The sequence below is a fragment of the Herpailurus yagouaroundi genome, unplaced genomic scaffold (genome assembly GCF_014898765.1).
Source record: "Herpailurus yagouaroundi ecotype Mexico unplaced genomic scaffold, PumYag 100, whole genome shotgun sequence".
Classification (NCBI taxonomy): Eukaryota; Metazoa; Chordata; class Mammalia; order Carnivora; family Felidae; genus Herpailurus; species Herpailurus yagouaroundi.
This window is the reverse complement of record NW_024412391.1, coordinates 79978670-79989522: the sequence shown is the minus strand read 5'-3', so window position 1 is coordinate 79989522 and position 10853 is coordinate 79978670. Positions and strand designations below refer to the sequence as shown.

The following is a 10853-nucleotide window of genomic DNA, read 5'->3' as shown; positions in this document are numbered from 1 at the left end:
GCTTCTCCCATAGAATAGCTGAGGGTGTCCCCCTGTGGCTTCTCCCATAGAATAAAGCTGGCGCCGCTGTCCCCTTAGCCGGGTTGACTGTTGTGCAGAGAGATGATTGCTTTTTCTCTAACGATCTAGTTCCTGTAGAACTGGAACGGGAAAGCTTATGTCTCGACGTGTTCGGACTGATGGCTCCAAGTGGTTGGCAAGGAGAGGCGAATCTTCTCGGTAGATAGGTTCAAATGTTCATTCTGTTTACCAGATCAAAAATGAAATCAGCCCTTTGGCTGATTTCAGTCATTTTGAAAGCAAACGTAAATGATTAATTGGTAGGAAAACTACCAGATCTGTTTTCTTTCAATCATAGCCATGAGCTGAATTTTTCAGTCTTGACTTAGCCCTCGTCTTAGTTTTCACTGAGGCACCTGCTTGCATGGCATCCATATCAACCCCCAAATCCAAGAGCAACCCAGTCCCTACACAAGTCCCCACTGTGCGCTCTGCTGCTTTGGACAACTTGCTGGGCTCTGCCTCCACAAGACAAAGTCGAAGTTTAAAATCACAGTGCATATTCATCTGGATCTATATATGAGGCTGATGGTTTACTTAGATATTGATTTCCTCAGACTACAGTATTCCAGGAGAATAGAACAAAACCTGGGCTCTAAAATGAACACATATATATGGTAAGGCCAGAGAGAGATGTCCAAATAGACCAAGAACCAATCCTAGAGCCTTTCTGCCCTAAATACTCTCCTTTCAGAGCAGCGTTTTCTCAATCTGATTGAACATCAGAATCACTCAGGAGCTTTTGGAAGAAGCATCCCTCCGGATGGTTTGATTGAAATTGATCTGCAGTGGGACCTGAGCATCAGTCTTTTTAAAAGGCACCTGGAGTGATTCTAATAAACTGGTTGAGAATCCAATTTAGAGTCAATAAACACTTTGTATCTTTCAAGTCTCTTGCCAAGACGGTTTACATTAATAGGGCTTCGTGTGCCTGACAAAGCATTATGAACTCCGATGGAAACTTAAAAACTTGACAGTCCTCAAAAGAAAGCAGTGAATACTGCCCTTGGGGTAGACATGACAATCCTTAACATGTCATGTGTGTGAGTAGATTAGAGATTTCTTCTCCTGCCACCCAACCAAACAATTTCAGTTATCAGTTTTGGATTTCCGAGACATATCATCACCACAATACCCTCCCTTGAACAAAATTAAAGAGCAGGTGGGGTCAGATGTGCAAATATACTCCCGTGGTGGGAAACAGCCCCTTTCCAACTTTGAAGCAAACTCTGTCCTTCCTTCCCTGTTGACCTGCTTCCTCAGAGTCTCTCAGAGCATCAGCAGAAAGCCTCACCACATAGCTCCCAAGGGACCCTCTTGAATACCTGGTGTTGTTAATTTTTATAAGCAGCCACCAGCATCATGCTGTTACTACAAGAATCAAGTTTGGATTATAGGAAATCTATCATATCGATCATTTTTCTGGAGAAAGAATCTGTGTGTAATGACTTCACTTTTATTCCATCTCCAGAATTTTAGTCCTCTGAAGAATTTATCACTTACCAGGCACCTGTCTGCTCTTACTCTGCATTATTCTTGCAGACTTTCCAGACACTAAAACATTTTGAATGAGAAAAGAGCATTTCCACATATGCACAGTGTTGCATGATTTGGACTTCATTCGGTGTCTTCTTTCAGTGAATGATTTAAAAATTATAATTCACACATATCACCAAATAATTTTATTTTTTTTTATATCACACAGATAATTTTAAAAGGAAATTCTAGCTCTTTAATGACATTTCAAAATTTTGTTAAAAATAAAGGGTATACTTTGCTTTCTTTCCTTTCTTTCTTTTTTTTTGGAGAAAGAAGCAGAAATTATATTTTCAGAACCATCTTTTTGATATTTTGCTCTTGTGTTAGGATTTAACATTTCTATACCACTGTCCCCTTCCATAGCACTTCTTTTCAGAAGAGTCAAAGGTTTTAAGGCATTCACTAACTAATATGCCCTTGATAGCTCTACAAAATAATCACTTTAAGTCATTCATTTGATGAGTTTAAAATAAAAAATAAAGTTCCAGAGAATTCAGAAAAATAAAACACGATAATTCTCCAAAGGGTCTTTCAACCAAATGAAGCACTGAGAAGCTAGCCAAGATTTGTTTCATGATTCACAAATATTACTAATTATAATTTTGCTACAGCAGATATATACTTAGAAATAGAGAGGTAGAGGGGCACCTGGGTGGCTTAGTCGTTAAGTGTCCGATTTCAGCTCGGGTCATGATCTCACGGTTCGTGGGTTCGAGCCCTGCGTCGGGCACTGTGCTGACAGCCCAGAGCCTGGAGCCTGCTTCGGATTCTGTGTCTCCCTCTCTCTCTGCAACTCCCCTGCTCATGCTCTTTTTCCCTCTCTCTCAAAATTTGGATAATAAAACATTTAAAAAAAATTTTTTTAAAGAAATAGGGAGGTAGAATACTCCCATAAATCCCTATTAATTCGAAATATCCTCGAATTCACTATACTTTTATATGATAACATTTAGTGATATAAACTAGCATTGCTAACTCCTCAAGTGTGGAAGAGAGAGGAGACTGGGGTGCAAATCTAAAGAGATACAAGCCCTACTTAACTGATGACTCCAAATATGGCTGCTAATATGTTTTTGCAACTAATGGTTGGAAAACCATTACATTGTTAGAACGTATTTTCTTTTCTGAGTGAACACTGGCCTTAATCTAACTTTATTACCATAGTTTTGCTTCTGTGCATGTGCACTAAGGACACATGCTAAAAATCCCTAGAAAGAAAAATTCCAGTCACGCATGGTATCTTGAAAATAACCTCAGCACTGCCCATATTAAGTACAAAGGTACATAAATGAGTTTGATGAGAACAAATTCAGCACTTTTGAAAATATTTCAAGGTTTAGGAATGCATCCTAAATTGACAACATACATAACAAATGTTTAACCTAATGGGTTAATTCTAAAATACTCCATGTGGAAGGATTTGCGTTTCATAAATATAGATGTACAGAATGACAAGCCCCACATCATAAAAGAGTAAAAGCACCGTTTAGCACATAACAAGCAAAGTCACTTATGCTTTATGCTTGTTTGAGAGTGAAATCTTTTCATCCTGGTGATGTTTTTCAGTAAAACCTGCCCATGAAAAGCTCTTCATGAGAATTGGCCACTGCTATTCTGGCATAAAACAGATGTACTAAATTGACAGATGACTTTTTCCCAGCCTCACTAGCTTACCAAAAGGCCTTATTCCGTAAAGTCTGAGCAATATAGCAGAACACAGTCACTGGCAACCATGTCAGAAACCTAATGTCTCTGAAGTCACTTGCTAGTAGAGAACGTTCATTTTGCAGTAAATGTTTGTGAACACCCTTGGGCAGACCCCTCACAAGATCCATGCTGGTGGGGTTCTTCTTAGGATAAAAGAGAAATCTTTGTCTTAATCATTTTTGTGGGGCACTCATCCTTTTATCCTAAGAATCTCCCTCACCCAAATCCGCATCTCATTCACACATCACATTTTTTTGTGTACGTGTCTAAGTCACAACCTGTCATGTGTATAATGAAGTGGGCCAATTTTTGCATGTGTACCTTGAAAGCAAATGGCTCGGTAAAGAGCCTTTGTGAATTGACTTACTAAAGAGTGAATAATTACCACATTTACTGGGGATGTAAACCAATATGTTGCTAACTATGGTCTTAAACGCATTTATCAGATTTCAATAATATGAGTACCATCATGACCCATCCCCTCATGCTATCCATTATCAAAATACTGTCACATTTTTGGCACAAATGATTTTTGGAGATGAGCATAGTACATTTGTTGCAAAGCATATTTATCCTTTACTAATTTGACTGTGTTATCTGATGTAGAGGACTTCTGTATTTTTTAAAGCCCATTCCTTAATATATTCAGGAAATAAGTATTTTCTAAAATGCAAATAACTGAAAAAAACAGACAATAAATTAAGGTTAGTTATTAACTACTACTTTCCTATTTATACTTTATACACAACATTTATGCCAAATGTAGTACCAAGCTACATGTACCTTGACATATGGTTATGAGCAAATATTGCATGTTGCATTACATTAAAAAGTTAAATATATGTATATATCAGGTGTAGGAGAATAAGAAATAACTTCTTTAATTTTTATTTTCAAAAGAGATGAAAAATCCTATATTGCATCTAAACCTGATCAGACTTTTATGACTAATCACAGTGCTGCATGCATTGAAAGGCATTTTTTAACTTGTGTTATATTTCATTATTTGCTGTCATTGGTTTTCCACTAGAGTAAGGTAAGTCCTCTTACTAATTCTGGGTAATTGTTGCCTAATAGTCTCATCAGTGTTACCTGCATTAACAAAAGTCTTGTCGAAGACCTTTGCAATTAAAAAAGATCTGTGAAAACAAAGTTATGTATGATAGTGGGATATACTGGGACATTTGGAACCTAGATCATGTAAAGTCAGAGTTCACCAAAATTGTGGTAATTCTTTAGTGTACGTGCAATATTGGGCACAACAGCATAGACAGAGTGCTAATCAGCATAGCTTTATTGAGTAACAAATTTCACTCTGTGCCTGAGACTGTATTAGAGAAATTAAAAACTAGAGATGAGTGTCAAAGACCTAGGGGCTCTGATTAAATGTAATGTCTCTCAAAAGATCTGTTGTGCGGGAGATGAGTGCGGGTATCTTGACTTTTTAATTCTGTTTTAAATTAATAAGTGAATTGGCAGGGGTGCCTGGGTGGTTCAGTCAATTGAGTGTCTGACTCTTGGTTTGAGCTCAGGTCATGATCTCATGGTTCACGAGTTTGAGCCCCACGATGGGCTCCGCGCTAGCAGTGTGAGACTTGCTTGGGATTCTCTCTCTCCCTCTCTCTCTCTGCCCCTCCCCTGCTCCCTCTCTCTCTCTCTCTCTCTCTCTCTCTCTCAAAATAAATTAATAAACATTAAAAAATATTTTTAAAAAATAAGTGAATTGGCAGAAAGTAGTGGACCTATCCTTAACATTTGTGAGTTCTAGATCCTATCCGTAGGTAAGATTTGCCTTCTTTAATATGTAGTTACATTTGTCCTCCAGTGGTGATATTTTAAAACTTAGGAAAGAAGTTAAAATGGTTTTATCATTTAATAATCATCTGCATGTTATGCTAGGGGTTTTCACTTAATCCTTACAACTCCCTGAGGTACACATTATTAGATATTATTCTTCTTCCCTCTTAGCAGAAAAAATAAATACGAGATTTTCAACATTTGTGAGATATCTGAGCCTACATTTATCTATATGTAGCCTTCCTAAAAATGCATGGTGTTGAAAATAAAATGTCCGGCATCCTCTACTCAGGGGAGTTTCATTGATTAGTTTGAACAGCGGCATCTCATCTTGTACTCACCAGTATTTCTCTAAAAGATGTGACAGTCCCCTAGATTCTTACTTCTGCATTCATATAAGGTGTTAATTATTGTATCATATGTTTTGATATGAATAAATAAATGATCAGTAAAAAAAAAGCCTACATTTCGAGGATCTCAAATTACTTCTGCCAAGGCTCTATCTTCCCCATTTCTGTTGGAAAATCCAATAAAAATCAATTGAAATTTTTTTTCATAATAATTGATGAGCTAACATAGCAGCTCCAGTGAAGAGTAACAGTTCAAAATAGCATAGAGTCTTTCTTGAAAGTTCTTGCAAGATCCATATTCCCTATGCAGAAACAGAGAAGGGTCTTATATTTCCATCTAAGTCTCTAAAGTCACTCGGCGATAGTGGAAATTTAAGTTAGCGTTTCCAACATGCCACTGACACTCAGTCTCCCTTCTTTCAATGACTTACAAGGGAGAATTTAAAAATGGACCAAGTTCTATGCACAGCCAAAGCAAATCAATATGCCAAGTAGCCTAGTTGATATGCCTTGGGATGAATATTACCTGCTTTAATTGTACTTAAAATTTTTTTAAATTACTTTCCCCTGTAATTTCAGTGGAAAAATAAATCTTTAAAATTCCATCACACCAGTAATTATTTTGGTAATAAGGTTATCTATAGCTATATATCTACATATATCAGAAACAAAAATAGGGGGTGCCTGGGTGTCTCAGTAGGTTAAGCATCCGACTCTTGATTTCACCTCAGGTCATGATCTCAGATTGGTGAAGTCAAGCCCCACGTCAGGCTCTGCACTGAAGCCTGCTTGGGATTCTGTCTCTCCCCCCCCCACCTCTCTCTGCCCCTCCCTCACTCTGTCTCTCTACCCCTACCCTGTTATATAGAAAAGTTGCTTTAAAGCCATTAAATGTACACCTCAACTTTCATTAAAACTTTAATGTTCCTTTGTTCCCATATATTGAGGTCACTTTCATGTCAATCTAGATTGCATCGAGATAACTAAATATCTTGAGTGTTCTGAGTTTTCTTTTCCTATGTAAAATATCTTAACTATTTTAAATTATCTTTCAGTACCTTGTATCTTTAAACATGTTTACAACAGAATAATTTTCATTGCTTTAACTTTGCAGTTATTCTTTATAGTTAAAGAGTAATGATTTACAACAGGAATCCAATCAGTAAGTCACCAAAAGTTCAACAAACATGCCTTGACCACCCACGGGTGAGGCAGGAGTCTCAGTGCTGTGGTGTGGGGGTGGGAGGGAATGGGGGGCAAGCCACGACACTGACAGAACACAGTTAATCTCCATTCAAAGCAGAAAATGAGCACGATGAGGGTTCAAAGTAGGGGGGACATCGCTTCAGGGAGCAATAAATAAAATGTGATACTTGGAAAAAATGTAGAAACACAAGAAGTGATGTAGGGGATTGGTCAGTGAGGCAGATGGAAGAGGTTCAGGGTGACTCTGACTAGAGCAGTCTGTATGGGAACGTAGTGGAAGAAAGGACTTAAACAACAGAGTAAGATTAAACCTGCAGAGAACTTGAAGTATCGGGCTAGGTTGGCTTAGATGTGGCTTCATAGACAAGAGGATCGCGAATGGCTTGTTCCAAGGCAGAGTCAGCATTTGAGGGAAAGTTTACAGAGTCTGGTGTGCAAAACATGCTGTATGTATGTGGAAAGATAGGCACAATGTATCAATGATACTTTATCAGGATCTCGTGGTTTCTTTTCAGTGGTGTTTTTTCCATAAAGGGAGAGAGTGAGAAGACTAGGTTAGGAGGCCACCATGATACCCAGGGAAAAGGCCACAAGATGACCTACTGTCCTGGGAAGAAGATGACCAGTGTCAGTCCTGGTGTTTTGTGACTGAAGAGGCGACAGGATTTTTTCTCCTGACACTTGACTAGTTCAAGACATTAACTCATTGTCCTCTTTTTGTAACTGGACTTTACATAGGTAGCAATTAGTACTTATAGCAGATAATAAATAATAAAGTTAATAATATTTAATTATTATAAAATTATTAAAAAACATAATAATATGTAATGATAAATTCACTTCATCCTTCAACCATGACATTGAAACTGGTCAACTTAGTTGATATATGTAACACTGTCACACAGAAAGGAAGGGTGGTAAAGTTACTGAAGATAAACCTCTTTTTGTGTGTGTTTTTCTCTACAGTGGCTTCAGAGTGTATTCTAGCTTCAATTCTATAGTGTCTAGCAGTTTGATAATACAGAAACCCAGAGTAGAAAGTTATTAGCACCTCAATACAAAATATATATATCAAAGTGATGTCTATTTTTTTTATCAGGTTTTCAGCACAGGTATTATTGCTTTTTGATTAAACATATCTGATGATACTGACTTTATGTATTTTCCTTTGAGACATTTTATTATAAATATTTTCTAATGATCAAACAACTATAAAATCATCATTTTAAAGGTTTCTGTATGTTACAAATGTTAATATGATATTACTTAATTGTAATATCTAGTATAATATACTAGGTAAAAAAGTATCATTTTACACCCTGCCTGGTATAGTGATCATTAATAACCCAAAACATGCCACTGAGTGCAAAATTGCCCCTTCCCTTCTCTTTACCCTAATTCAAGTTCATGTCATGTTGACCTTCGTGGTGGAATCAGATCACACATGACATTATCCCACTCCAGATACATTTTATGTTTCCCTGAAATTAAGGAGGAAAAAACTTGGTGTCCACACAGTTTTTAAGAGACTCGGTAAATCTGAAAAATATCGATAGGCTCACATTTAAAAACCACGTTTCGGGGGGTGCCTGGGTAGCTCAGTCAGTTAAGCGTCAGACTCCGGAGCAGGTCATGATCTCACAGTTCTGGGTTCAAGCCCCGCATCGGACTCTGTGCTGACCAACAGCTCAGAGCCTGGAGCCTGCTTTGGATTCTGTGTCTCCCTCTCTCTCTGCCCCTCCCCTGCTCCCACTCTGTCTCTCAAAAATAAATAAACATTAAAAAAAAATTTTTAAAGCCACATTTTGATGCCACCTATAGATAGGTTGTCACTCAGGTCAGCATGTGAAAGAAGTATGGTTCTTTTTAGTGATGTTATAGATAACGATCCTTTTTAAAGCATATTTTCCATTCCAAAACTTTTAACCACCGTCTCTACCAATATTGCACAATTTCCTACCGACTCCCAAAATCCATCTTCCGTACTTTTAGCAGCTTCACGTATAATATGTGTGTATGCATATGTGTACGTGCATACGTGGAGGAAATATATGACCCCTACACAATTACACATTTAATTACACCTTCTTGGTATTTATGATCTTTTTTCCAGTCAAGTGCCTTTCTTTTCCATAAGACCATGTTTATAGAGCCCAGATGCCTATTGTTTGCAGAAGACCATGAAATCCAACTTCCTGAGAAAAATTTGCTTTCTTTTTTTGCCCCTGAGTCTAATCAAATAAGAAGTTCAAGCTGATTCAGCTAACAACTTTGTTTTTCCTCTGTTTGTTTTTGCTTTTTAAGCTTTAAATGAGAATGTTCGCTAAAGGAATCAAATTCTGTTTCCTACTTGTTAAAGATGTGTTTAAATAAGGTGGTGGGTACAGCACACCCTTCCTCTCTAATGAAATCCACCCAAGTGGACAGTTTCAGAAAAAAGTCCAAGGATAAAATTCAAAAGCCAGAACAGTTTCATTCCACTTTCACTGTGAATCAAGAGAATTTACCGTATTTTCCGGTTTGGAGCTCACTAGTGAACAGAAGGGGCTTTCTTCAAGGCCAAAGACAGTGAATACAGGCGTCAACCTTTAGTTATTCTGTCTTGGGGGAGTAATGTCAGCATGACCTATTAACCATGAACATTTTCAAATAAGTATCAGGCTAACGTAGAACATAGACTACATTGCGCTTTCAGTGATGGGACTTACGTGCTCTTTCTCCTTTCCCTCCCTGCCTCTATCCTTTCTGACGTTAAACAGCACTCGCAAACAAAATTACATGATGAATTTTTCACGACAACACGGGCTCAGGCACTTCTACAACAGAAGACGAAGGTCACTTAGACGATACCCATGAAGAATCAAAAAGTTTATTTTCCTTCCAACATGTGACGCGTTGCTTTCCCATTCTTTTAAAGTCTCGCACTGCATCTGGTATCAGGAAAATTCTGTGAAGGACTCGGCGATTAACGGAAAGCCCTTCTCAAGACCGAGTGCACACCACTTCCCCACACTGTGAACTAATGACAAGTGACTTATTTTCTCATAAGTAAATGTCTTCATGTTGCTGTGTCCGTGAAAATTGTGATCTGTTGTAATATCAGTTACAGTGGCAGTATTGAAAATAAGAAATAGTTTAACAGAAAAAAAAAAGTTTAAGCACAAAAATTTAAGAGATTTTATGTTTAAAGTGGCATTTAGTACAGAATTTAACATTCTTGGTCACAAAGCTATTTAAGTGGACTGTATTTCAGCTATGTATCATGTTTTATATGATTAAATTATCATTGTTTGTTTTATGTATTATCTTCTACAGTATAACACACTGACACTGTATTTACTTGTTTTGTTGCAATATTTTGCTGCTGAATTTCAGGCTACTTATATTCTGCAGAAAATTCATTGAAATACCTACTCAAGAAGATAGTTGTAAAGATATTGTATCTCCTTTAATATACTCCTTAAAATGTATGTTGGTTTAGCGTTGTTTTGTGGATAAGAAAAATGCTTGACCTTGAAATATTTTCTACTTAAAAATTGTGGATGAAAACCCTATCTCCCACAAAGTTCCCAGCTCCTTGTCTAAAGATTTTTTTAAAGTGTTCTGTGGCTGATTTACTAACAGTGACTGCCATTTTGTGTCTGTGGTAACAAGAGTGATTTGTAAAACAGTGGATGTTTTCATTGTGTTCTCTTCGTGGATTGTTCTTCCTGCGGGTCATTCTCATACCGTCTGATGAAGTTGTACCAACACCAGCAACATTGTGATGGCCCTGTAGCCCTGAACTCTCGATTAACCTAACTGAAAGGTTGTACTCTAGGGTGAACCAAGCTAAAAGCCCATACTTAAATAAAAATTATGTCCATAAGCCACTTGAGGCTCATTTGTCTTTATTCACTTTTTTTAATTAAATTTTGTGTCAGATTTGGAGAGCTGATCGATTTTGGAAAAAACGGTGTCAGATGTATTTACTGGTGTTTGGTTTCATCACTGTTAATAACAATTATGAAGCCACACTTTCAATTCAACCATGTTTCTCTTATTCTATTTCTATTAATCACTCTGTTTCTATTAATCACTCTGTTTCTATTAATCACTCTGTAATTACAGTAAGAAAAGTCAATAGAGAATTCTGAAAATTATTGAATTCCTGAGAAATGTTGTTAGCTGCTACATAAATACCTGGCTCATAAT

The 10853-nt window shown here is 37.3% G+C and overlaps 1 protein-coding gene across 3 annotated transcripts in view; it reads left to right on the top strand.

Annotated features, from left to right (window-relative positions):
* RELN (reelin) overlaps positions 1-10531 on the top strand; it is a 532794-nt gene extending 522263 nt beyond the window's left edge. Inside the window, exons 64-66 of one of the 3 annotated variants that reach the window (XM_040472865.1) lie at positions 130-219; positions 4337-4342; positions 9419-10531. In XM_040472865.1, coding sequence (XP_040328799.1) covers positions 130-219; positions 4337-4342; positions 9419-9515 — 193 coding nt within the window. In that variant the 3' untranslated portion in view covers positions 9516-10531. The remainder of the gene's footprint in view (positions 1-129; positions 220-4336; positions 4343-9418) is intronic. The other 2 variants (XM_040472866.1, XM_040472867.1) reach the window with 2 other exon arrangements.
* Positions 10532-10853: the final 322 nt, after the last annotated feature.